The sequence below is a fragment of the Artemia franciscana genome, chromosome 6 (assembly GCF_032884065.1).
Source record: "Artemia franciscana chromosome 6, ASM3288406v1, whole genome shotgun sequence".
NCBI classification, from domain to species: Eukaryota; Metazoa; Arthropoda; class Branchiopoda; order Anostraca; family Artemiidae; genus Artemia; species Artemia franciscana.
Window position 1 is genome coordinate 1,134,588 of NC_088868.1, and position 26,416 is coordinate 1,161,003.

General features: G+C 35.5%; 1 protein-coding gene across 1 annotated transcript in view; it reads right to left on the reverse strand.

Moving 5' to 3' along the window:
* The window catches only part of LOC136027888 (ubiquitin carboxyl-terminal hydrolase 30 homolog), a 65,498-nt gene extending 39,425 nt beyond the window's left edge, over positions 1–26,073 (reverse strand). The window contains exon 1 of the mRNA XM_065705314.1: positions 25,890–26,073. Coding sequence (XP_065561386.1) covers positions 25,890–26,034 — 145 coding nt within the window. The 5' untranslated portion in view covers positions 26,035–26,073. The remainder of the gene's footprint in view (positions 1–25,889) is intronic.
* Positions 26,074–26,416: the final 343 nt, after the last annotated feature.

Below are 26,416 nucleotides of genomic sequence, written 5' to 3' on the forward strand. Positions count from 1 at the left end.
CTTATCACTAATATCTTTGACAGCACGAGACCGGAGAGCATTCATAGAATTGCAAACTGTTATGCCAAGCCAACGAAACGATTTAACACGAGGAATACTAAAACCACCGCAGTATAGTGATTCTGAACAATTATTGCCGTTGAAATCAAGAAACTCGCACTTGTCAATATTTAGGTACAGGCCGATATCGCGGAAAGCAACTGACTTCACTCAACGGGCAAGACCAGACTCAGTTTGACAAATCAGAAGGTCATCCACACAAGCCAGATATGAGGTATCAGATGGTCCTAGTAGACACGCAGTCGATATTTTTGATAATACATCTTCAATACAAGCATTAAAAATATACGGAGAAAGAACTCCCCCTTGTCTTACTCCGCAACGAACAGGGATATGACCAAAATAAGAATTATCTAATGACTTAAGGCAAAGAATAGGAGTACCAAAAACGAAGCATGTGAATTACCGACGGATTTACTCCTCGCTGGCATAACGCTGTCCATGCTTGAGTATGAAAACACTGTCAAATGCTTTAGACAAGTCTAGGATTGCGACATGAAGTACGCGACGAGTGCGATGGGTATCTTTTAACAAAGACATTAAAGCACAGTAAGCATGCTGACAGCCTAGCCCAGATTTAAACCTAAATCGGTTATCTTCATTTAGAGCAAGCTTAAAGATATAAGGTAGTAGGAGGCTGAACGTTCAGTAATAAAAATCTGTGCTGAAAATATCTTAACTTTGAGAATTTATATTCAGTCTGATTTCAGTACCAGTGTGAATTCCTAGCTGCTGGGGCAAAGGTACCCACAAACACTTTAAAATCTTCGTGAAAATAAGAAGAGTTTTTTCAACAATAGTTGGTACAAAAGTCCCCTACGTTCAGCCCACTCACATTGAGAGTAAATTTTCAATTGAAGAAAATCAATTTTTGGTCCATTTTGGGGTGTCAAAAACCGATGCGGCCAAAATTAATTGAAAAATCTGTGCTTAATACACTACGTGCACTTTCATTTTGATAGACTAAGCCGTTCCAAAATTATTGCTGATACGCCTGCATAAGCAATCTGTCAGCATACAGTATGGTAAGATCAGAGCCGCATCGAAGATTTAATTTTTTGGGGGAGGAGGGGTACCAAAAATATTTTTTGGGGGAGGGTAGTAGTGACGGCCCTCTGCTTTTGAGTGAGGCCCTATACCTTCGATTTTGTGAAGTCAAAAGAATGTTACGAATGTTTTCTAAAAGACTTATTTTACTTGTACTTGTGACGGGAATCAGGCGTTTCCACCTCGCCCGGTTTTATAAGAGATGCAGGTGTTAATTACTTTAAAAAAAAACTACTGAGGGCCATGACTTTTTTACTTAAGGATTTCTTTGGGTGTTGTGTGATAGGGTTAGGTTGTTACAAAATAGAGGTTTTCACTTAAAAAACCGCGAGGGGTAGGAAAAACCTTCAGGGCTAAATAGTGGGGAAGACACCAGACCCCCCAACAAGCAATTTCACTAGCCGCTAGCAAGCAATTCCAATGGGGGCCTAGCATCCAATTCCGCTGGAGGGCTATAGCCCATGCATCCAATTCGATCGGGGGCCCTAACATCAAATTTCACCAGGCCCCTAACCTAACCAGCGGGGGCTCTAGCATCCAATATCAATGGGGCCATAATGTCCAATTCCATCGTGGTCCCTAGCATCCAATTCCATGGGGGAACCCCTACCAACTCATTTTACTGACAAGACGTTTTTCCAGACGATTTAAGATTTCTTTGGTTATTATGTAATAGGGAAATGTCTACTTATGATAAAGATTACGCAATCAAGCGTGATATGCTACACTTCAGAGGGGTTATCGGGGATCCTCGGTTGTAACTATGGAGGGTACACACGTGCGATTGAGGTCGTGCGATTGAGGAGCAACAGAGGTTGACGTAGCACAATGTACCATCTCCCCTGTCCCAATGACACCTTTTTGGTGCATATTATTGCACCTAAGAGTTTTTAAGGCTTTTCCCCTCAAAATGAACTCATAAACTGAAAACTTACTATTATTTTTCTTTGAACAGCAGAAACTTGCCATTTCATTGCTAGATTGCGATGTTTCGTGACACTTCAAAGCCTGTGAAACTCAATGGCTAACAAACGAAACCCTTTAGCAAGCATTATCACACATATGACATTTTAAGGGTATTTTCATGCAAAAATACTCGTCTAAACAAAAATCGATCGTTAAAATTAATGAAAAAAAATCCCCATAAGCGTTTCTTCTTATGACTCATAGTGATTGCGGTCAGCACGGAAAAATATACAACTCCCAATGACACCCTTCTGGCGCACATTATAACACCTAAGTTTTTTTTCAGGCTTTTAATCTCAAAATAAATTTACAAACTAAAAAATAACCATTGTTTTTATTTGAATAGCGGAAATTGAAATTCCGTTGCTAGATTGCAATGTTCCATGGCAATTCCATACTTGTGAAATTCAATGGCTGACAAACGACGTCCTGTGGCATGTATTACGACGCATGACATTTATTTCGAGCATTTTCATGCAAAAATATTCGTTCAAAATCGATCATTTCAACCTAATGGAAAAGAAAATCCCTCTTTTCTTCTGACAGCTCCTAGCAGTTGAGCTAAGCGTGGTAAAATGTACCAGAATGTACCAAACATATTCGTTGATACACGAATCGATCGTTTAACCTTCATGGGAAAACCTCCATTGGCGTTTCTTCTGATAATTCCTAGCAATTGAAGTCAGCCTGGCACAATGTACCACTTTCGATGACACCTTTTTGGCACATTTAATCACACCTACGGGGTTTTTCAAACTTTTACCCTCAAAATAAATTTATAAACTAAAAAACGACCATTGTTTTTATTCGAGCAGCGGAAACTTGACATTTCATTGCTTGATTCCGATGCTTCATGGAAATTCCAAGCGCGCAACACTCAATGGCTGACAAACGACACCCTCTACAATGCACCATCACACATATGACATCTTTTCGAGCATTTTCATGCAACAATATTCGTTTACACAAGAATCGATCGTTTAAATTTAATGGGAAAACCCCCATTAGAATTTCTTCTTATGAAAATAGCATTTGAGGAAAGCGTGGCACAATGTATCAGCCCCCTCTCCTCTCCATGAAACCCTTCTGGCGCACATTACCACAGCTAAGGGTCTTTTCAAGCTTTTACCCTCAAAATAAACTTATAAACTATAAAATGTCCATTGTTTTATTTGAACTTGTTATGCGCTGATTTTTGTTCAAGGAGCTTATTGACTTTTCTCTTCGTGAAACTTTCACATTGATTTTTCTCCACGTGAAACTGATTTTGTTCATGGAACTTGCTGTGTACTGGTTTTGTTCGAAAAACAGGTTGCATGTTGATTTTTGTCTGCGTGAAAGTTGTACACTGATTTTTCTCCTCCAGAAACTGAATTTGTTCATGGAAAATGGTTACGTGCTTATTTTTGTTCGTGGAACTAGTTTCATGCTAATTTTCCTCTTCGTGACACTTGTACTTTGATTTTTCTCTTCGTGAAACTAATTTTGTTCATGGAACTTGTTGCGTGCTGATATTTTGTTCGTCAAACTTGTTGTATGATGATTTTTGTTTGTAAAACTTTTTTTTCACAAACACAAGATTCACAATTCACAAGATTTTTCTCTTCGTGAAACTTGTACATTGCAATGTCTTCTCAAGAAACCGATTCTGTCCATGGAACTCGTTGCCTGGTAATTCTTGTTCGTGAAACTTGTTGCATGGTGATTTTTCTCTTCATGAAACTTGTATATTACTTTTTCTCTTCGTGAAACTGATTTTATTGATGGAACTTTTTACGGTGCTAATTTTTCTTCATCATTCAACTTGTACATCGATTTTTCTCCTCGCGAAACTGATTTTATTCATGGCACTTCCACGAACAAAAAACCGACCGGAATAAGTTCCACGAACCAAAATCAGCACGCGACGACCAAAATGAACAAAACCATCCATGAACAAAACCAGTTTCAGCGGGAGAAAACTCAAAGTGAAAGTTTCCCGAAGATATAAATCAACATGCAACAAGTTTCACGAGAAGCATCAGCACGCAACAAGTTAAACGAGCAAAAACAGTTTCAGGACAAAAAATCAAAGTAAAAGTTTCACGGAGAGAAAATCAACATGCAGCAAGTTTCACGACAAAAAACCAGCATGCAACAAGTTCCACGAACGAAAAATTAGCACTCAACAATTTTAATGACCAAAATCAGTTTCACGAGGAGAAAAATCAACGTACAAGTTTTACGAAGAGAAAAATCAACATACAGCAAGTGTCACGAGCAAAAATCAGCAAGCAAAAAGTTCCACGAAAAACAGACCGACACGCAACAAGTTCCATAAACAAAAACAGTTTCATGAACGAAAATTAGCAAGCAAAAAGTTCCACGAACAAAAATTAGCACGCAAGAAGTCCCATGAACAAAATCAGTTTCACAGGAAGAAAATTCAATGTACAAGCTTCACGAAGAGAAACATTGGCATGCAACAAGTTTCACAAACAAAAATCAGCACGCAACAAGTTACTCGAACAAACATTAGCACAAAAAAGTTCCATGAATTAAATCAGTTTCACGAGGAGCAAAACCAATGTACAACTTCCACTGAGAGAAAAATCAACATGCATTACGTTTTACGAAGAAAAGTCAGAGAAAAATCAGTTCTACGAACAAAATTCAGCAAGCAACAATTTCATGAACATACTCGGTTTCACGAGGAGAAAAATAAACGAACAAGTTTCACAAAAAGAAAATTCAACATGGAACAAGTTTCGTGAACAAAAAATCAGCACGCAATAAGTTCAACAAACAAAAACCAGCACGCAACAAGTTCCATGAAAATAAATCAACACTCAACAATTTCCACGAAAAAAAAATCGTTTCAGAGCAAGTCCATTAACAAAATCAGTTTCTCGAGAAGAAAAATCAATGCAGAGGTCTTGCAGAGAGAAAAATCAACATGTAACCAGTTTTATGAACAAAAATCAGCATGGAACAAGTACTACGAATAAAAAACCAGCACGCAACAAGTTCCAGAAACAAAATCAGTTTCAAGAGGAGAAAAATCAATCTACAAGTTTCATGAAGAGAAAAATCAACTTGTAACAAGTTCCACGAAAACAAATCAGCACCCAAACAAGTTACCCCCTGTGTATTCCACGACCAAATATCTCCACGAAACAAGTTCCGTGAACGAAAATCCGCACGCAACAAGTTCTATGAACAAAATCAGTTTCACGAGCAGAATAATCCATGTACAAATTTCACGAAGAGAGAATCAATATGCAACAAGTTTCATGAACAAAATTCAGCACGCAACAAGTTCCATGAGAGTTTTTATCCTTCCAATGTAAAATGATAGTGATCTAAAACGTATAATAAACTAGCTATTGGCAATGATCAGCCACAGATTACCACAGAAGCAGCCACATAATTTTTTTTGGAATTGACGGAACTTGGACAGAATTGGCGGAATCGGAATTGCAGAATTGGGGATGGAAGTGGGAAACCGGAACTGACGAAACCGGAGCCAGATTTAGAATCTGTTGAACTAGTGTGGAAACAAGAATAATCTTAGATGAAACCGTTGTAACCAAGGGTCAGAAACGGGGAAATAGGAAATGGATATTACTTTATTAAAAAAAAAAGTATATTTGAAAGAACTATCTTAGAAATGATGATGGGGTGCCAGAGGATCAGTCATAATGCAGCATGATGGCATGAAATAACATGGTGTATCACAGAGGTTTGGCTTACAAAAACACCAACCAATGGATTTAAGACATGATTTAAACAAGAAAACACTTGGAAAATATCTTAGGTATTATAATATGTATCATGGGGTTGCCACGAGCCAGCCAAGTATTGGCATGGTGGCGTGAAAATGCATAGCCTTGGCTCAAAGAAACATAGCATTTCCATTCAAACTCTCAGAAATAAGTTTTATTTTGGTTTAAATTTATCTCTAATCAAAAATCTCCCCTCTGGAATTGGTTGCTAGGGGACCCCGATGGGCCCCCGGTGGATTGTATGTTAGGGGGCTTTGCCGTAAAAAATCACTAGGGGTTGGGTCAGTCAAATATTATCGAGGTAGCGTGACATATGCATAGTCTTAGCTCAATGACACGTGTCATTTCCATTAAAACCTGATTGGATACATGCTAGATTGGGTGAATTGGACGCTATAAAAGGTAAAGAATACGACATTAGACTTTACAGTCCCTACCGTCGGTTCTAATCTCCGTTTCTCGGCCCTTCAGCCAGGAAGTGCAATGGGAGGTTGGGACCAACCACCCATTGGAATTGCTTACTTGGGCTCTATTGGGACTGGACGCTAGGCGCTGGTAGAATAGCTCACTCAAGGTTATTTTCCGGCCCCTCTGGGTTTTTCGGAAAAAACACTCTCTATTATTTAGCAGCCTAACCCTATAAGATATAATCCAAAGAAATTCTGAAGTAAAGAAGTCCTAGCCCTGATAGGTTTTTTAAGTAGTTAACACCAGTATCTCTTAGAAAACACTCCAACGTAAACACGAAACAAAGTAAACAACACAAAACACTATTACGTAACAGACACCTGCATCTCTTAGAAAACATTCCGTATGATATAGCAAACACCAGCGTCTTGAAGAAGTTTAAAAATGTGTGCAGATCGAGATTCGAAGGGATAGGCCCCCTCTCAAAAGCAGAGGGCCGTGACTACTGGGAGCTACACAAAAAAAAACTTCAAAAAAAGCATAAAAACTTGTTTATATTCCTTTTTGTCACGCTTTACGAGTCAAAAAACATTTCGGGGGGTGAGGTCAAACCAGTTAGCCCCTTCCCACTAGACACGGCCTTGTCTCAGACGTTTGTGTTTTGATTTAGTTCAACAGTCCTCTCAACATTCTCTTTAAAGCTTACCTTCGTCTTGCCCTTCGTCTTTTTCAAAAGGAATGGTCAAACATGCTCACCTTTTTCAATAGTATTTAGCCTATGTAAACATTGACGGGTTGTCTAACTTTCGGCCATTGCCCTGAGGGCTGGAGGTCAGGCATTTCCAAAAACGTAAATATTGGCCTTTTCAACCATGGTGAACAAATTGTCTACCTCAAAATAAATTTTGCATTCATTAGGGGAAATGATGGGGGGGGGGCTTGTTACCCTCCAATCACTTTCGACTCTTACAAAGGCATTATAACTTTCAACTTCCAATCGAAGAATAAAACACGATTAATAAACGCGATTAATGAAAAAAACAAAAAAAACACAGTCGACAGGGCAAGGATGTAGGTTATTGCAAGTTGCCAATTGCTATACAATAAATACGGTTTTTTATAGAAGGGATGGTCGTGAAAATTTCGCAAGAGGCTCATTCTACTGGAGATTGTAAGTTCAAGTTCAATTTCGAAGAATCAAAGGTAATCAGAGGACAATCAGCCTATCCCTTTTAAGCGGCATTTTTTGCCCAGATGCATCCACTAAAAAAAAAAATCATTGTGCTCAAAATAGTGTAAAGGTAAAGTAACCATGCCTTTGGGGTTAACAGCCCCGCCAGCAGCTTCCCGGGCAAGGACTGTAACTTAATCTAGTTGCTCAATGACTTTTTATAAAAAAAAAGATTTTAGTATGAACTTTGAAGGGGACTCATTCGATTGGAAATCCAAAGTTTCATAGCACTTTTAAGAGTTAAAAGTGATCGGAGGGCTTCTACCCCCAAACTCTTGTTTCTCTAAATAAATCCGATCTAAATTTGAGATAGCCAGTTTTTTTAAAAAGATTAAATATCTATGCCGCCAGGGTTCACAATTCTCTTGTGAACCCCCTTGTACAATCTTTGTGTTTGGTTCACATTTCTCTTGTGAACCCCCTTGCACAATCCCCCTTGTGCAAGGGCTGTAAGTTTTAACTTACAGCCCTTAGGCCTAAAGGGCCTAATTTTAACATTAGTTAACATTATTTGTTAACTAATGTTAACAAAAACTTGTTAACTAATTTGTTAAATAATGTTAACAAAAACAGCAATGAAAATTGAGGTCAAACTTCAAAATGTCAAGAAGGACACCAAACACAATCAAAAAAGTTTTTTCCTTTATTGGTTGTGAAAAGGAAATACCACCAATATTTTGAATGGCTGATGATATCCGACGTCACATCGTTCGAAAACTGTTTAGGATCATCTTCAACAAAATCAAAAGGTACTATATGCATCCAGTTTACAAGAAGGCTTATCTGCAATTTTCTAGGAACAGCTGAGAGTAAAAACCTGAGGGTAAGAAGTTTAAACTTTCAGGCAAAGTTGAGGGAATTTTGAAAAAAGGCTGGACTGTAACCAGCCCCCTCCTATTTACTTTTTATCTGTAATCTCCTCAAACCCATTTGATCAAAATTCGTATCTACATTCACAAATTCCAAATATTTTCACCACAGATGTATTATCCAACATTCAGAAAGGCCTGAATCATCAAAAACAAGAGAAATAAATCTGCTTTAATATGCTTTGTATCATCTGATTTTCTTTTTTTGGTGAAAACAAAACAGCTTCTTACGAATGATATAAAGGCAGGCCTTTTAAAAACCAACAATTCCAACATGATTGAACTTGAAAGATTCTAACATGTGTTTACCCAATGATACTGCCTCATATTTTTGGAATTCTGAAAAACTGAGTACGATGGTTCAGTTGCACGAGGGGCTGAGTTGCACGATGATTCAATTGCACAGGGGTTCACTTGCGCGAGGGTTCAGTTAAATGGGGTCGAGCTGCACAAGATTTCAGTTGCACAAGGTTACAGTTAAATGGGGTTCAGTTACACGGTGGTTCAGTTACACACACACCGAAAAAATTAGCATATAAAATATCAATCACAAGTGAAAAGAAATTAGCACAAGTGTGAGGCGTTTTGACCCTCCTCAAATCTCTTAAAAGGATAGTTTCATTTATTCTTCACTGGAGACAGAACGAATAGTTAAATTCAGACTTGGTTGAACCACTTGATTTTGTAGTAGCCTAATACTTGAATTGAATGGATTCAAAGGAAGAATGTGATTCTAAAAACAAATCAAATGTTACGCTACTAAAATAGAATTGGCTGTTACCATATTTTACCAATATTTACAATGTGTTATCATATTGTTACCAATATTTTTTCTCTTAAGGTTCTAACGGAATCACATAATTGTTTTCCTTTCCTACAAAAAAAAAGAGTTACTGTTTAAGATATATTTTGTGTGTACACTCATATGAAAAACCGCCATTTAAAATTAGACCCAAAAATGGAATGTGCATGTTTACACAGAGTAAATATAACAATACCTGGCAAAACAAAAGCTCATAAGTGATCTTACAGTTTCTTTATAAAAAAATGATTTTTATTAATCTAGCTTAGTGTTATTTATTGTTTGTATCTTAAAACTGAACCGACGAGACATATTTTTTTGGCCTTTTGCAAAGACGATTTTTGCTCATAGATTAAATAAAGAGAAAATTATAAAGTTCATGGTGCATAGCTGAATAATTTGGGTTAATTTTGGCAAATCAGATAAAGGTTTGCCAGATATGTTCTAAGTTAGAGGTGCATGAACATTGTTTATCCCACATCTATAAGTTCCTCTTTAACCTATACCTAAGTTTTCTAAGTTTTACTTTTACCTAAGTCCAAGTTTACCTTTATTCAACAGAACAAACAAGTTTTTCAACTGAAAACAAGTAGCAACATTAAAACTTAAAACGAACAGAAATTATTGCATATATGAAGCGGGCTCCCCCCTCCTCAAAACCTCGATCTTTAAACTAAAATTGTTTAGTACTTTTAAAAAAACCTTATTGCTCTAATTAAACGACCGTTGTGTTTCAGAAGTTATAAGTTTTAATATTGCTCCTTACTTTCAATTGAAAAAACTTGAAGTTTTCATTTAATTTCTGATTGTTAATAAATAATGCTTGAAAATCTGACCCCACCTCCACGGAGAAATCCCCCTCTCCATGGAAATATCCTCATGACAGTTCAATTTTGGTGAAAATTTGCAATTGCCTTTATTGGGCCTTTCAACTATGATGAACAAAAACGGCTATCTCAAAATTGTGATAAAAAGGGGCGGGGGAGGGGGCTTAGTTTCCCTCTAATCTTTTCGTCACTTAATAAGGGCACTAGAACTTTTAATTTCCGTTCGAATGAGCCATCTCACGAGGTTCTAGGACCAATGAGTCGATACGATCACATCTGGGAAAAAAATCAAACAAACAAATAGACACGCATCTGTGATCTTTCTCCTGGCAAAAAATACAAAATTCTGCCTGGTGTTATTTTAATTATGATTTTATGAATTTTAGGGAGTGTTTCCCCCTTTTTCCAAAAATCAGGCAAATGTCCTCAGACCTTTGATGGGTAGCCGAAGATTAAACTTATTAATAGTTATATATTTGAAATCAGCATAAAAATCCGATTTTTTGATATATCTACTGGTATCAAAATTCTTTTTTTTTTAGAGTTTCAGTTAATATTGAGCCACCACGTTCTCTACCACGAACTATTTGAAACCAGAATACGGTAATAATGCTGCCAAAGTCAAGGTCATCCAAAGTCATCCAAAAAATAATATCTTACCACCATACAAGCTTTAACTTTAACTGTGAGTTCCTTATTACATAAAAGATACAAGCTCTAACTTTAACTGTGAGTTCCTTATTACATAAAAGATACAAGCTCTAACTTTAACTGTGAGTTCCTTATTACATAAAAGATGAGAGAGAAGTCCAAGTCTAGCCTGTATCCCTTCCCTCCAAATGTCACTACTGACATTAACTGCAAAATGTGATACTAGAGCAAGCAATTAACTAAATTCAAAAATAAACTAAAGGTTGAATGTTTTTTCAACTCGGGAAAAGAACTGACCCCATGTTGGGTAGTCGTGTCTACAGAGTCCCTTGTTAATGTGGGAAGTTTTACATTAGCAGGATCTGTCGACAGCTGGGGGATCGACTGCATGAACACAAGGTTTCAATGGATAAACCCCTGAGATGTGAAAATAAAAAAGGCAATTTCAATACTGGTTTGACCATTAACATTTTTGAAGTCTGGATTATTTAGTTCTTTTTGAGGACTTAATTTAATATCTACTGTAAATGGCTAAACACAATCTTTAAGAGGCAATTGAGATTAAAAAATATACAAATAGAGATCTTGTTATAAATAGAGATAATAGAGATATTTTCACAAGCCCAATTTAAAATAACTTAATATTAACAGATTATTCAAACAAATTTTTCTCAGCTCAAAGTAAAACCACCTGTCCAAATCTTAATGAAAATCATGGTTGACAAGCTAAGCCTATTGCTAAGAATTTTTGCACAATCCAATTAGTGAAGGGTCTTTCATATATTCTGGTTTATCTGATTCAATGTATATTAGTCTCTTGTGAAGTTTACTTCAAAAGGTTAGATTTTTTTCTTAGCCAAGGACTAAGACTTGGACTTGGCAGAGGTCCTTGCCGAAATATATGCTTAATTTTGCTTCATATTGTTCCACTGGATGACACTACTCTCGTTTTCCGACTTTTTTATTTATTGTTTTTTGTTGTTTTTTTCATATGTCAATATTTGCATGATACAACAACCACTACCACCACTACTACTACTGCTAATACTACCAAAAAAAATACTGCTTCTGCAGCAAGCACTACCAAGGCAGAGGATATTAAAATAAACATCAGAGGAAACATTTAGGTGAACTAAATCAAACCATACTATGTGCATAGGCATTGCTGATATGGGCATATCAGCTGATATGGGAGCATATCAGCCTGCCATAGCAAGATGAAACTTCTAAGGGTATCATGAGTGGGATATTCAACTGGCCAAAAGGCAACACGTACCTGCTATTACTCCTATTAATACTGCTGCTAATACTGTTCCTGCAACTATAACTCCTGCTATGATTCTAGAACAATTAAGGCTATGCACATGACACTAAAAATTTGACAAAATATTGAGGGGTAATTTGAACTAAATCAAAACACACCATATGTATGTATGTATGTATGTATATATTTATTTCCCATCAAAAGAAACAGATGGAATATAAGATAAAAAAAAGCAAAAAACACACAACAAAAGAATACACAAACACAAGAAAAATAAAGAACAAATGGATATCTAACTACAAAAAACAAAACCTATTGCCTCAAAATAATTGCCCAAGGATGAGTAACAATATTAGAGTTATATCTGGCGATCTGGGCTATTATTGCTTCATTAGGGTTGATAATCCCATACCGACTTGTCACGATACGGTTACTTGTCCATGGTGGAAGCCGTAAAAGGTACTTCGTATATTTATAATATGTAGACCGCAATTCTTTCTTATCTTCCTTTTGGAATATCCTCCAAAAGGGACTTAAATACAGATAATGGGGTAGTGCCATTGCATTATACAGATGGGCCAAAATCCACCGATCAAACTGACGCTTATAAACTGCAACACGGCTATACGCTAAAGAGATCCGTTTCTGCAGATGACTCTGCAAAAGATGACGCGTTTCAAGCATAGACCGACCAATAAGGATCCCCAAATAGACTATGTGTTCGGCAAGCCGAACAGTAGCACCACCCAGCCTAACATCAACAGCAGACCCTTGCTTAGCATTAAACAACAACACATCTGATTTCTTTTCATTAAACTGAAGGCCTATTTTTGAATATTCTACTTGAAACTGGATAAAATCCTCCTCTAAACCGCGAAGGAGGCGGCTCAGATTAAGTACATCGTCTGCATAGCTTATTAACGATAGATCAATCCCTCTCAGAATGCATGTCAGATTTGACTTAGATTGCGGTTTAACGATGCTGTTATCAAATGCGGTAGGTGATGTCAATGCACTCTGCCTTACACCTTTTTTAACGGGAAGCACCGGGTTATTTGTCAGGTTTAGTGTTGTCGGTAGCTTAAGTCTAGCTTTTAAATTTTTATACATATCATACCAAGGGTTTAACATACTTGAGTCACCACCTGCTAGGCCCATATCTAAAATAATCTGCTCATGAATTAGTGAATCAAAGGCCCTTCTGACATCATGCGCAGCGAGAGCTATGCTCTCACCGCTTTTCTCAGCATCTATCAAAGCCAAAACAAGAGTTTTTTTTTTTTTTTTTTTTTTTTTTTTTTTTTTTTTTTTTTTTTTTTTTAGAGGTTAATTCATTTTATTTCTAATTTTACAATCACTATTGAATAGTAGGCAAAATTGTTTGCCTAGATGATGCACTGGTCTTTACTTCACAACTACCAATGTTTTGAACTGCTGAGGCTCAATAATTGTCAAAAATAGTTTCCAAAATTTAGTTTGATCCTTCTTTGACTATTCCTTTCTACAAATAGTTTCACTTAAGATATGCTTTTTATATTATTCAAATGGCTCAAAACCTGCAACCACTGCTGAGCCTGGAAATGTAAAGGGCTTTGCTTCTCTATTCCTGGATTAATTATACAAAACATATCCACTTTGTAGGATGTGTAGCTCTTCAGCAAAATATCTGGAACTAAATTTTCTGTCTCAGAGTCTTCCTCTTTCTATCGCTTCAGTTTCTAAACACCGGGAATTGTGCTTTGTTTATATTACGTCTCTATCTGAAATCTATCTGAAAGCTGAAACTTTTAGAGATTGCTTAAAAGCAAAGATGAATTAACAAAAAGGTAACATGTGCATGCCACTACTAACACTACTACTGCTCCTGCTTTTACTCATGCTACCACTACTAAACTACTGCAACTACTAATTAAATTACAACAACTAGTAAGACTTAGGGTATTAAGATGAAAAGAGTATCAAAAGGGCACATCAGCAATATTTTTGGGACAGCTTACCATATTAAAGTGAAACTTCCCGAAAAACATGAGGAGGATGTTCAATTGACCAAAAGGCAACATGTACTGTTCTTAATATTGCTGCTACTACTGTTACTACTACTACTGATGTAATACTAATACTGCTACTACTTCTGCAATTACCACAGCAACTGTAATATTAGTACTATTAAGGCTAAGTCTATTAGGATGCAAATTTGAGAGAATATTGAGGGCAAACTTCAACTAACTGAAAAGACATTATTTGCATTCAGGTTGTCAAAAGAGCATATTTCAAAAATTATTTGGGATTAAGTTAAAACTTTCAGAGAATGCTTAAAGGAGAGGGTCAACTAACCAAAAGGCATTATGTGCAAGCTTTTACTAGTACTATTACCACTGTTACAATTACTAGTTCAACAGCTACTTTTACTATTACTCCAATTATTACTTCTATTGCAACTACTTGTAAGGCTAAGAGCCTTAAAATGAATAATATGCTACTTCAAGAAGCAGTCTATATGAATAAGCAGTTATCAAAAGAACTTATAAGCAATGTATTAGCAATGGCTAACTGTACTAATTTGAAAACTCCAGGACCCAATAATGGGGATGTTCAACCAACCAAAAGATAATATTTTGATACTACCACTACTATACTACTAATAGTAACACTACCACTGTGACTACTATTACAACTATGTCTAAGCGTATGAAGTTGGAATTTTTAGGGCAGAAGGTGAACAGTGTCACAATTTACCATCTGTATGCACATTGTGCATACAGATAGTAACACTAATAGTAACACTAATGTGCATACAGATAGTAACACTAATAGTAACACTACCACTGTGACTACTATTACAACTATGTCTAAGCGTATGAAGTTGGAATTTTTAGGGCAGAAGGTGAACTGTGTCACAATTCACCATCTGTATGCACATTGTCAAAAGGGTATATGAGAAATATCTTAGAACAATGTTGTGTGTGAAATTGAAACTTACAATTCTTATTATGGGGGATGTTAAACTAACCAAAAGACAATGTTTGCATCCTAATGCTATGGCTTTTACTCATACTACTACAACTGCCACTACTGCTGCTATTATTACTACTGCTAGTGATATTACTGCTACTAAAGCTAAGGCTACTACTATTGATTTTACTGATACTCCTACTTCTGCTATTATTATGACTACTGGTGCTACTACAACCGCTATTAAAACTAAGGGTATTAAGGCAAAAATTTGGGCAATGTTGAAAATGAATTGAACAATGTCAGGAGGAGCATATATTACTAAATCTTTCAGGGTAAATTGTGGTGGACTTTGAACTAGCCAGCAGACACTACATGTATACTTTTATACTAATTCTAAACTTACTGTAACTAGTGATGCTAAGGGTATTAAGGTGAAACTTTTAAGAAATGTTTAGGGAGTTTCAATTTCAAGACTATGTGCATACAGGTTTTCAAAAGGGCATATAAGTGATATCATAGGCAGCACTGAGAAAAAAAAACATTAAATGAATGTGGATTGTCAGTTTAATATACATAGGCTGATATTTATTCTTTAGAGTTTCAGTAATTTTCAATGTATTAAAGTTAAAAAAAAAGTTTTAGTCTTTTAGTTTAGAGCAAAATATGTTCTGGTTTTGAAAAGATGTGGGGCTTGTCTGCACTATTCATTTTAATTTCTGGTCTTTTTGAATTTTACTTGGTTTTTTGTTGTGATTTCTGCTTGTTTTGGGTTTCATTTATTTATTGAAGGTGATTTGTGGTAATTTTATGATTGGTAGATTATTCCACTTTATTTCTGCTTATTTTTGGTTTAATGAAGTTCTTCACTTTTCTTTGAAAAACTTGTTATGTGGAAATAGTTCTTTAAAATTAATCATATAAAAGACATTTTCATATTTTATCAAAAAATATTTTTTTTAATTATACTTTTTTTATATTTTTTTAAATATGTTTTTTTTTAAATATATTTTTTTTAAAGACTTTTTTTTCAGAATGCAAAGAGTGGCAGCTTCAACATGTGAGTTATTCCCCAGAATCATTTTTAGGACAAACCCCACAATATGAGCTTGAAGATGCTATAGGGCAGGTCAAAAAATTTTCTGCATTTACACTCATTTTTGAAATATGTATGTACACAAAAATCAGAAAGCAAAAATAGGAAACATGGCCATTATTTAATTCATTATTCAACGCCCTTCCAAATGTAACAGTAACTGTAATCTTAGTTGTGTCTAGACCCCCTTTCCTTCATATTTGTAGGTACCCAAGGCTATATGCAGTTAATTATTTTGTTACGTTTTGAATTTTGTATTTACTATTTTAACAAAACAGCTATTGTGAAATAATTACTAAAAAAAAAATGGAAACCAACAAAGTCAGAAAACTTCTATGTACAACCATTGTCATTGTAATATTCTCAGTGCTAAAGTATACCACCAGGCATGTGCACTGGTTTGTCATATTTATTTATTTAATTGTTGCAAATAAAAAATTGCAACAATTGCAACTATCTATCTAACTAACCAGGAATTATTCTCGGCATCACAAGAGAGAAGGGAAGAGCTGGAACCCCTTTGCAACAGTAGTGATTGTTATATTTGGAGCCTGAGGATCCCAAACATAGGTCTAGTAATATATTTCTCCATTATTTTGCATCTTGTTATATATCATGTATTCTTTGTTAACAATTTTATGCACTCCTAACCAGGTAACAATATTTCACAAATAAATTTCAATGCAATGATTATAAAAATATTTTATTTGAAATTATTTTAACATGTGGATAACATTAGAACAAATATGATATTACTATTAATAGAAAGGTGCAGCACATTATAAAAGAAAAATTTCATTGCTTTAGTGAATTCTTTTGGATTTTATGTATCAGAGAAACTTTCAAAGCAACATTATACCACTGTCGGAAAAAGGGACTTCTTCAGCCATCGGGTTGCCAATGTATAAAACCAGCTTTTAAAAGACACAGTATCTACTGAATCAGCACACCCATTTAAAAGCAAAATTGACAAAGAGTAGCTACATTAAGAGTTCAACTGGAAGGTGGCTGAATCTTCAATAAGGAAGTAATAAGCAACTAGAAAAGAAAATCATTCCTATAGATGTCATTACAGAGCATAATAAGGATCTACAACCTTAACCTCCTCCCAGTTGTCATTTAAAGTAAGGTAGGACTATTGCTGTGACAATCACGGTGTGAGGTCCATTGCCTGAAAAAATGACCATGATATTTGGAAAGAGCACAAAAAAGGGATGTAATATCATTTTCATTGATTTAGCATGTTTCCTTTGGGCATGGTCATGCACTAAATACTTACCCAAAGTGGTAAAGTTTTAGATGAAGGGTTTCTCGCCACCATTCAAAGCAGCTGAGTTAGGCAAATGAAACTTTTGGGAATGGTTCCAGGACCTAAAATGTACTCCAGGAAGGAGCTTTCAAGTTGCAATCTCTTCCCATTTCTTATTTCTAGGGCTTAGAAGATCACATAGCCCTGATGACAGGTCTATATCAAAAATCTAAAATGTAACAGCCAATTTTTTACCTTGATTTGGGGTTTTCAATATCTTTTTCATTTGCATTAGGATTTGAAAATGCCATTTCCATTATTTCATCTTAATTTAAATCCATATCAAGATGTGTTTTTCCTAAATTTAAGAAATTGATTTCTAAATTCTTTTAAACCTTATAAATTACAATCAAGCAAGGGTATGAGGTTCAAACCACTTTGTTAGGCCCCGTTTGAGTCATATATTTATTTCTTGTCCTTTTACTTTTATAATAAAAAACTGGGAATGTCATAAAAGGTCAATGTTCTTTGGAGTGGGAATAGGCAGAGGTATGTCTGTCTAAATACCCTTGCAGGAGATTACTGGGGATTGGAATTCATTGCTGAGAATTTTATTTATTTTCCTGAACTGATTTCCAAGATGGTCAAAAGCCTCTCATCTAGAAGCCCCCAAATCCCAAAAACACACAAAATGATAGAAGAATGAATATAAACTTAGTGGTTTTCCCATTTGAAAGAAAGTACTTTTAGGTTTTAAAAACTTGCTTGTAAAGAATTTCAAAAACATAAAATTATATCATTCCTAAAAGTGCTTCACTTTCCTCAACTTTAAACCCCTAACCACACTAATGGTCAATAATATATAACCCATATTATACATTCTCCCTAGATTTTCCTGTTGCTTGATATCATTGATGTTTCTTGTTTGCTATGAAACCAATTTCAAAAAAGGAATTTTTAAAAACAACTAAAACAAAAGTATAAAACATTTTCTTATATCCTTCCTTTTAAATATTAATATGAGTTACATATTGCCCAAGTCCGTCATTCTCTCTCTCAAATTATATACAGTCATTACAGGCCATACCTATATTATGGTCACTATTAGCACGTGGGGTTCAACTGCATCTCTCTAGCTGACCTCTTTTATAGCATGTCACTGGGCCCTAACACAGAGAAAAAAAATCCCCATCCTCAACACTGAGCACACAGACCTAACATAGGCCCAAATTTTGCTCAAGTACAAATTAAGGTAATTTTTCCATTTGTTACACTTTCCTTTAAAAAGGCTCAATCGTAAAGAAGCATGCTAACAAAATCAAAACTAGAAAAATGCATAGGCTAGAGATACATAACTTGTCTATATATCTCACCATTAAGGGATGGGATTGGTAAATTTTGATATATTTCCAATATTGAGCTATGAATTGTGTGAAGATACTACTTGATGCTCTTTCTTAATATAATAACGGTTTTACTTGGAAACTCAATTTTAAGCCCTTTATACATCCTTAGAGATGATACCTTTTTTCTTATTTTTGGTTATAGAAAAGGGTTAAAAACTTATTATTTCATTATAACTCATTTTTTTTCAATTTTTATAGTCCAAAAGAATTGCTTCATCATGATCTAATATACTGTGTTTATTCTAAGCCACTAGCCTCACTCAGTATTGGAAAGGTCTTAAAATTTACTAGGATATTAGAGCAAACTGGGTACATATTGAGCAGTTTATACAAATGACCTATAAATAAAGGGAACATAGCATTTATTACCTTTTTTAATTCTCTTTCCAAATATAAAAACAGTTTTAGTGACAAATTCAATTTTAAGCCATTTATGGGCCCTCAAAGATGATATTTTTTTTCTCTTATTTTAGATATGGGTTATATACCTTCTATAAGCATCAATCTTACTAAAATTGGTTTATCCATAAATTGGATTGAAGGTGAAAAAATCAAGAATCAATAAATACATACTTTTGGAGGGATGCATAAGAGACAGAATACTCTCTCATCAAACAGTTTGTGGTAACAAACTGTAGTAAGGAGCAGCCCAGCTCAATAGTAACTAAAACTCTAAAAAATGAAATTTTGATACCAATAGTTACATCAAAAGAATCACATTTTAATGCTGATCTTAAATATATAAGTTTCATCAACTTCAATCTTACCCATCAAAAGTTACAAGCCTGAGAAAATTTGCCCTATTTTAGAAAATAGGGGGAAACACCCCCTAAAAGTCATAGAATCTTAACGAAAATCACATCATCAGATTGAGCGTATCAGACAACCCTATTGTAGAAGTTTCAACCTCCCATCTACAAAAATGTGGAATTTTGTATTTTTTGCCAGAAGGCAGATCATGGATGCGTGTTTATTTGTTTTTTTTTGTTTCTTTTCCTCAGGGGTGATCGTATCGACCCAGTGGTCCTAGAATCTTGCGAGAGGGCTCATTCTAACGTAAATGAAAAGTTCTAGTGCCTTTTTAAGGTGTCCGAAAAATTGGAGGGCACCTAGGCCCCCTCCCAAGCTAATTATTTTCCCAAAGTCAACGGATCAAAATTTTGAGATAGCCATTTTATTCAGTATAGTCGAAAAACCTTATAACCATGTCTTTGGGGACGACTTACTCCCCCAGAGTCCCCGTGGGAGGGGCTACAAGTTGCAAACTTTGACAAGTGCTTACATATAGTAATGCTTATTGGGAAGTTTACAGACGTTTTCAGGGGGATTTTTTGCTTTAGGGAAGGGGTTGACAAGAGGGGGATATGTTGGGAAACTTTCCAGTGAGGAATTTGTCATGGGTGAAGAAAATTTCCATGAAGGGAGCACAAGATTTTCTAACATTATTAAAAAAAACAATGAAAAAATAAATACGAAAAGTTTTTTTTTAAACTGGAAGCAAGGAGCAGCATTAAAACTTAAAACAAACAGAAATTATTATGCATATGAGGGGCTCACCTCCTCCTAATACCTCGCTCTTCACGCTAAAGTATTTTTAGTGATTTCAACTATTTATTCTACAGCTTTTGTGATTCAAGGATCATTCTTAATGAATTGGAACAAAATTTAATCTATAGTGTAAAGAGCGAGGTACTGAAGAGGGGGTGAACCCCTCATATATGTAATAAAAACATGAGATTGCAAAAGTTCGTTACGTAAGCTAATTTATAAGTTCTGTTTATCTTTTACTAATAAAAACATTTGTAAAAAATTAAAAGTTCTAGTTGCCTTTTTAAGTAACCAAAAATCACAGGGCAACTAGGCTTCCTCCACTGTTCCTTTTTTCTCAAAATAGTTCGATCAAAACTATGAGAAAACCATTTAGCCAAAAAAAGATAAACTTGCTAATTTCGTGTTAACTATTCCTCTGCAGAGAGCCAAAATCAAAACATGCATTGATATATATCTTTACATATATCTGTGACGTATATCTTTTACTTATAAAAAGATTCGTAAAAAATTAAAAGTTCTAGGTGCCTTTTTAATTAACCGAAAATCGGAGGGCAACTAGGCTTCCTCCCCTGCTTTTTTTCTCAAAATCATTCGATCAAAATTATGAGAAAGCCATTTAGCAAAAAAAAAATATGCAAATTTTGTTTTAATTATTCCTCTGCGGAGAGCCAAAATCAAACATGCATTGATTCAAAAATGTTCAGAAATTAAATAAAAAAAACAAGTTTTTTCAGCTGAAAGTAAGGAGCAACATTAAAACTTAAAACGAACAGAAATTACTTTGTATATGAAAGGGGTTGCTTCCTCATCAACGTCCCGCTCTTTACGCTAAAGTTTTTTACTGTTTTAAAAAGCAGAGCTGAGAGAAAGAGTCAAACTTTAGCGTTAAGGGCGGGGCGTTGATGAGGAAGCAGCCCCTTTCATGTACAAAGTAATTTCTGTTTGTTTTAAGTTTTAATGTCGCTCCTTACTTTCAGCTAAAAAAAAACTTGCTTTTTTTATTTAATACTCTACAAAAGGACCTCATAAACCTTAATCAGTACGGTTTCCTTCCCTACAGAAGCTGTATTACTCAGCTACTAGAAACTTTAAACAACTGGATAAAAGCCCTCAAAGAAGGTCACAGCATTCTAGCAGTCCTCTTCAACATTGAAAAAGCCTTTTAGAGCATCACCCAACCTTTTAGAAGCCTTTTAGAAAGCCTTTTAGAGCATCATACCAACCTTATCTGGAAGCTTCAAGTTTTCAACCTCCCCAAACATTTCAACCTCCCTCCCATGCACCCAACTGTTTCTCAGAAATAGAGTCAGAGTAGATTATACCCTCTCAAGATATTCTAATGTGACCTGTGGAGTAATTCAGGGGAGCGTCCTTGGACCACTTCCCTTCATTATTTTCATCAACAATGAGAAAAGCACTTGAGTAAAGCACTAGTATTGCAAGCACAACAAAATATATACAGACAATACCAAGGTACGCAGAAAAGTAACAGGCTATACAGACATCTCATTACTGCAGGAAGACACCAACAAGCTAACAAACAAGAGCTAAGAGCTCATATGGCACTTGTGACAAGGCAAGAAGAGCTAAGAGCTCATATGGTATGAGCTCTAACAAAATCCTAAGAATCAATAGATTGATTTAAAAGGAAAATCAGAGGCTTAATGCCGGTCAGGATTTAAAATAAGAGCTCTGAGTCATGATGTCCTTCAAAATATCAAAATTCATTAAGATCCAATCACCCACTAGTAAGTTATAACTACCTAATTTTTTCTAATTTTTCCTATCCCTTTAGCCCCCTAGATGACCGAACCTGGAAAAACAACTTTATCAGCATGTCCAGAAGCACCAAACTTGCCAAATCACTGAACCCCTTCCCCCAACTCCCCCAAAGAGAGCAAATCCAGTATGGTTACATCAATCACACATCAAGGACATTTGCTTATTCTATCCACCAAGCTTCATCCCGATTCCTCCACTCCAAGTTTTACCCAAGATTTCCCCCTCCAACTCCCTCCAATGTCAAAAGATCTGGTCGGGATTTGAAATAAGAGCTCTGAGACACGAATTCCTTCTAAATATCAAATTTCATTAAGATCCAATCAAATATCTCTAAGATAAAAATACCCCAATTTTCATGTTTTCCAAGAATTCCGGTTTCCCCTCCAACTCCCCCCGATGTCACAAGATCTGGTCGGAATTTAAAATTCCGAGCTTTAAAGTACAAGATCCTCCTCAATATCAAATTTCATTAAGAGCTGGTCACCCTTTCATAAGTTACAAATACCTCAATTTTTTAAATTACCCCCCCCCCCAACTCCATCAAAGAGAGCAGGTCTGGTCCGATTATGTCAGTCATGTATCTTAGACAGGTTTTTATTCTTCCCATCCAGTTTCATCCTGATCTCACTGCTTTAAGTATTTTCTAAGGTTTCTGCCCCCCCCCCAATAATGTTGGATCTGGTTGAGATTTAAAATAAGAGATCTGAGTTAAGAGATCCTTCTAAATATGAAGCTTGATGAAGATCCAATCACTCCTTGGTAAGTTAAAAATACATCATTTTTTTCTAATTTATCAGAATGAACCCCCCCCCACCCAATAGAGCGGATCTGTTCCAATTATTCAAATCATGTATCTAGGACTTGTGCTTATTTTTACCACCATGTTTCATCCCCATCTCTCCACTCTAAGTGTTTTCCAAGATTTTAGGTTCCCCCTCCCAACTCCCCCCCCCAATGTCACCAGATCCAGTCAGGATTTAAAATAACAGCTCTGAGACACGATATCCTTCCAAACATATTTCATTGAGGTCTGATCAACTGTTTGTAAGTTAAAAATAAACCAATTTTTCTATCTTTTCCAAATTAACAGACTCCCCCCCCCCCAGATGGTCAAGTTGGAAAAACGACTATTTCTAATTTAATCTGAGTCCCTGATACGCCTGCCAAATTTCATTGTCCTAGCTTACCTGGAAGTGCCTAAAGTAGCAAAACCAGGACCTATAGACAGACCAACAGAATTTGTGATTGCTATATGTCACTTGGTTAATACCAAGTGCCATAAAAACCTCCAACACCTTAGTTTGAATCTGAACCCTATCAAATCAAAAGTCCTTTGGATAGGAAAGAAGAAAGATTTCCCAGAACCAAAGCTTACAATGGTAAACAAAACAGGATCAATAATACTTTTAGACCTTCTAGACTTTGAACAAGATCTTGGCATCATAATTGACTCCCAGCCCAAGTTCCATGGTCAAACTGAGAAAATAGTTCCCAAAGCTACTCAATTAGTTGGTTTAATTAGAAAAAGCTTCAAACATCTTGATAAGCACACTCTACAAAGGACTTGTCAGACCAACCATTGAGTACAGAAATATCATCTGGGGCTCCAACTATAAAATAGACTCTGCTGAACTTGAGAAAGCACAAAGAAAATCAACAAAGCTTCTCCCAGGACTCAAAGATTTGAGCAATGAAGACAGATTACACCAACTACAGCTACCCTCTTTAAAATATAGGCATCAACATGGAGATCAGATACAAATTTACAAGGCAAAGAACAACCAGGAGAAACTTAGCTTTGAAAATTTCTTTCAGCCTACTAAAGTTAAAACTACAAGAGGCCATCCATAAAAGGCTTTCAAACCAGTGACTCAGAACAGAGCAAGGGCAAATTTTTGGAGCATCAGAGCAATTGACAATTGGAACTCCCTCCCTGGAACAGTTGTGAAAGCTAAGACCCTAAATTGCTTTAAAAATAGTCTTGATTGATTATGGAGAGAACATTTATATTCACATGACTGCTATCACAAGACTTTGACTTTGAACTCAAATAAAAAAAAAGAAAAAAAAGAGAAAGCTAACCTTGCATCTAGAGAGTGTCTGATAGGGAAGTTTTCCCTATAGACACTGGATCCTGTAAGTAATACAAAATATATTACATGGGCTATGCATCTGGGTAAGGCCAGAAGGGTTAGGTTAAAATTAAATTTTCAGCAAAAACAATTATTATATTTGGAAAGAGTATAAAAAAGGCATCAAATGGTGTGTTCACTTTGTTTGTTGGTCATTTATGTAAACTGCTTAATATTTAATGGGTAAAATTCTAGTTGAGCTACTTTTTCTATCTTGGAAATAGGTTAGGTTAGGAAAATCAAACTTTCATTAATGAATCCAGGGCTAAAACATACTCTGGGAAGGCATTGCCAAGCTTCTATATCAACCCTCTTCTGATTTCTAAGTCTTAGAAATTTGCCTACTTAACAGGTTGTACCTATTAAAATTCTGACACAACAACATTTTATCTTAACTTTCAGTTAACAGTTTCTGGTTTTAGCCTAGTTCTGACAAATGAAATTCCTGTTATTGGAGTAGAATTTTAAGCCATATCAATGGGTTTTACCTAAGTCGTGGAAATGTATTTTCAGATCTTTGAAACCTTGTTGATTTGGATTCAGTGAAATTGTTAAGCTAAAAAGAGTTTCAATGTACTTTATTTAAGTATAAAATCTGTTTTCAAGATTTCACTTTCATAACACAAAGATTTTTAAAGGTCATAGATACTCAAGATTGGTACAAAAGTCATAAGTATTGGGGTAGAATTCTAGTTGATTGACTTCTTACTATCTAAGAAATGGGTTTGGTTAGGAAGACAAAACTTTCAGAGATGAATCCACAGACTAAAGTATGTCCTGGGAAGGTATTTTGAAGTACCTATCTCTACTCCTTCTCTCTCTAGAGGGCCTTGACCTTTGATGACCTTTAAAAATATGCATGTTATAAAAGTGAAATCTTGCAAAATATATCTTCTGCTTGAATGAAGTACAACAAGATTGCTTTCAGCTTCACAACTTTGCTTAATCCCAATTTATAAGGTTTTAAAGACATGCAAATACATTTCTTAAATTAAAAAAAAAATTTATATGGCTCAGAATTCTACTCAAATAACAGGGATTGCATTTTCATAACTAAAGGCAGAGAAAAAGCAACTGGTAACTGAAAGTTAAGGTAAAATTTTGTTTTGTTAAAATTTTAATAGGTATAGACCTGTCATGTAGGCAAATTTCAGGGCCCTCTAGAGGGAGAAGGAGTGGAGGTTGGTACTTTAAAATACCTTCTCAGGATATACTTTAGCCTCTAGACCCTTCCCTGAAAGTTTCATTTTTCTAACCTAACCCCTTTCTGAGATAGAAAGAATTCACTCAACTAGAATTTTACCAGTATTGGAGATAGGTACTTCAAAATACCTTTCCAGGGCAAACTTTACTCTGTAGACCCCTACCCCAAAGTTTTATTTTCATAGCCTAACCCCTTTCCAAGAGAGTAAAACATAGCCTAAAAGTAATACTTTTAGGAATGATATAAGAATGTATATTACAATTTGTTAAATTTGTTCTCAGAGCTTTTCTCATGGGGAAACTACAAAAAAGAGAAAAAATAGGCCTAAGCTAGAGATAGCCTATATCTGGCATTAACAGGGAGGCAGGGGTGGGGCAATGCCATGAGTGTAAATACAATATTATCGAATCAATTGGGGAATGTTTCTAAATTCACTTAAGAAAGGGTCCCCAGAGAGCAAATGCTAATCTAAGCCAAGTTGAACAACTCTTTTTCTCATTCCTCTTAGGTGAAGTTTTAGATATCCCCACTTCTTTCAGAACACAACCACAGCCACAGTTTAACTTGAAGTGAGTTAAAATACAGTAGGGCATCAAAGCCTAGCCTATAGAAAAATTACATTGCTTACGTTTTTTCTTATGCTTTCCATGATCTTGATATTTGGAGAAACAGCTATAAGCATAATATGCACCACATCCCGCCAATATTGCTGATGCAATATACAAATCATTTCTAGAAAATGAATTTGTCCATTTTTCAAATTCTATCATCATTTTTTTGCACGTTCGACAGTTTTAAATTTTTATGGTGCTGAGTTTGAAATGTATGTCAAACATATTGATTTCAGCCGAATAAAAAAATCCTGCCAAATATTTCGCCCAATTCCGTAAGGTTAAAGAGACAAAACGAATAACCTCTTTTGTGTGTGTCTAGGCAGAGCGATCTTCCAGTTAGCAGCAGCTAAAATTTAATTGATATAAATTTAGGGTGATTTTCAATCCATAATTCGATGTAAAATGGGACATTCTTCAAATAAGTGCACCTAAGCGAAATTTTGATGATTGAAAAATATACACCAACTAATTGTAGAACAGTAATAACAATAATGTTACTCCTAATACCAGTAGTGCTAGTATCGTAATGTTGTTTTAACTA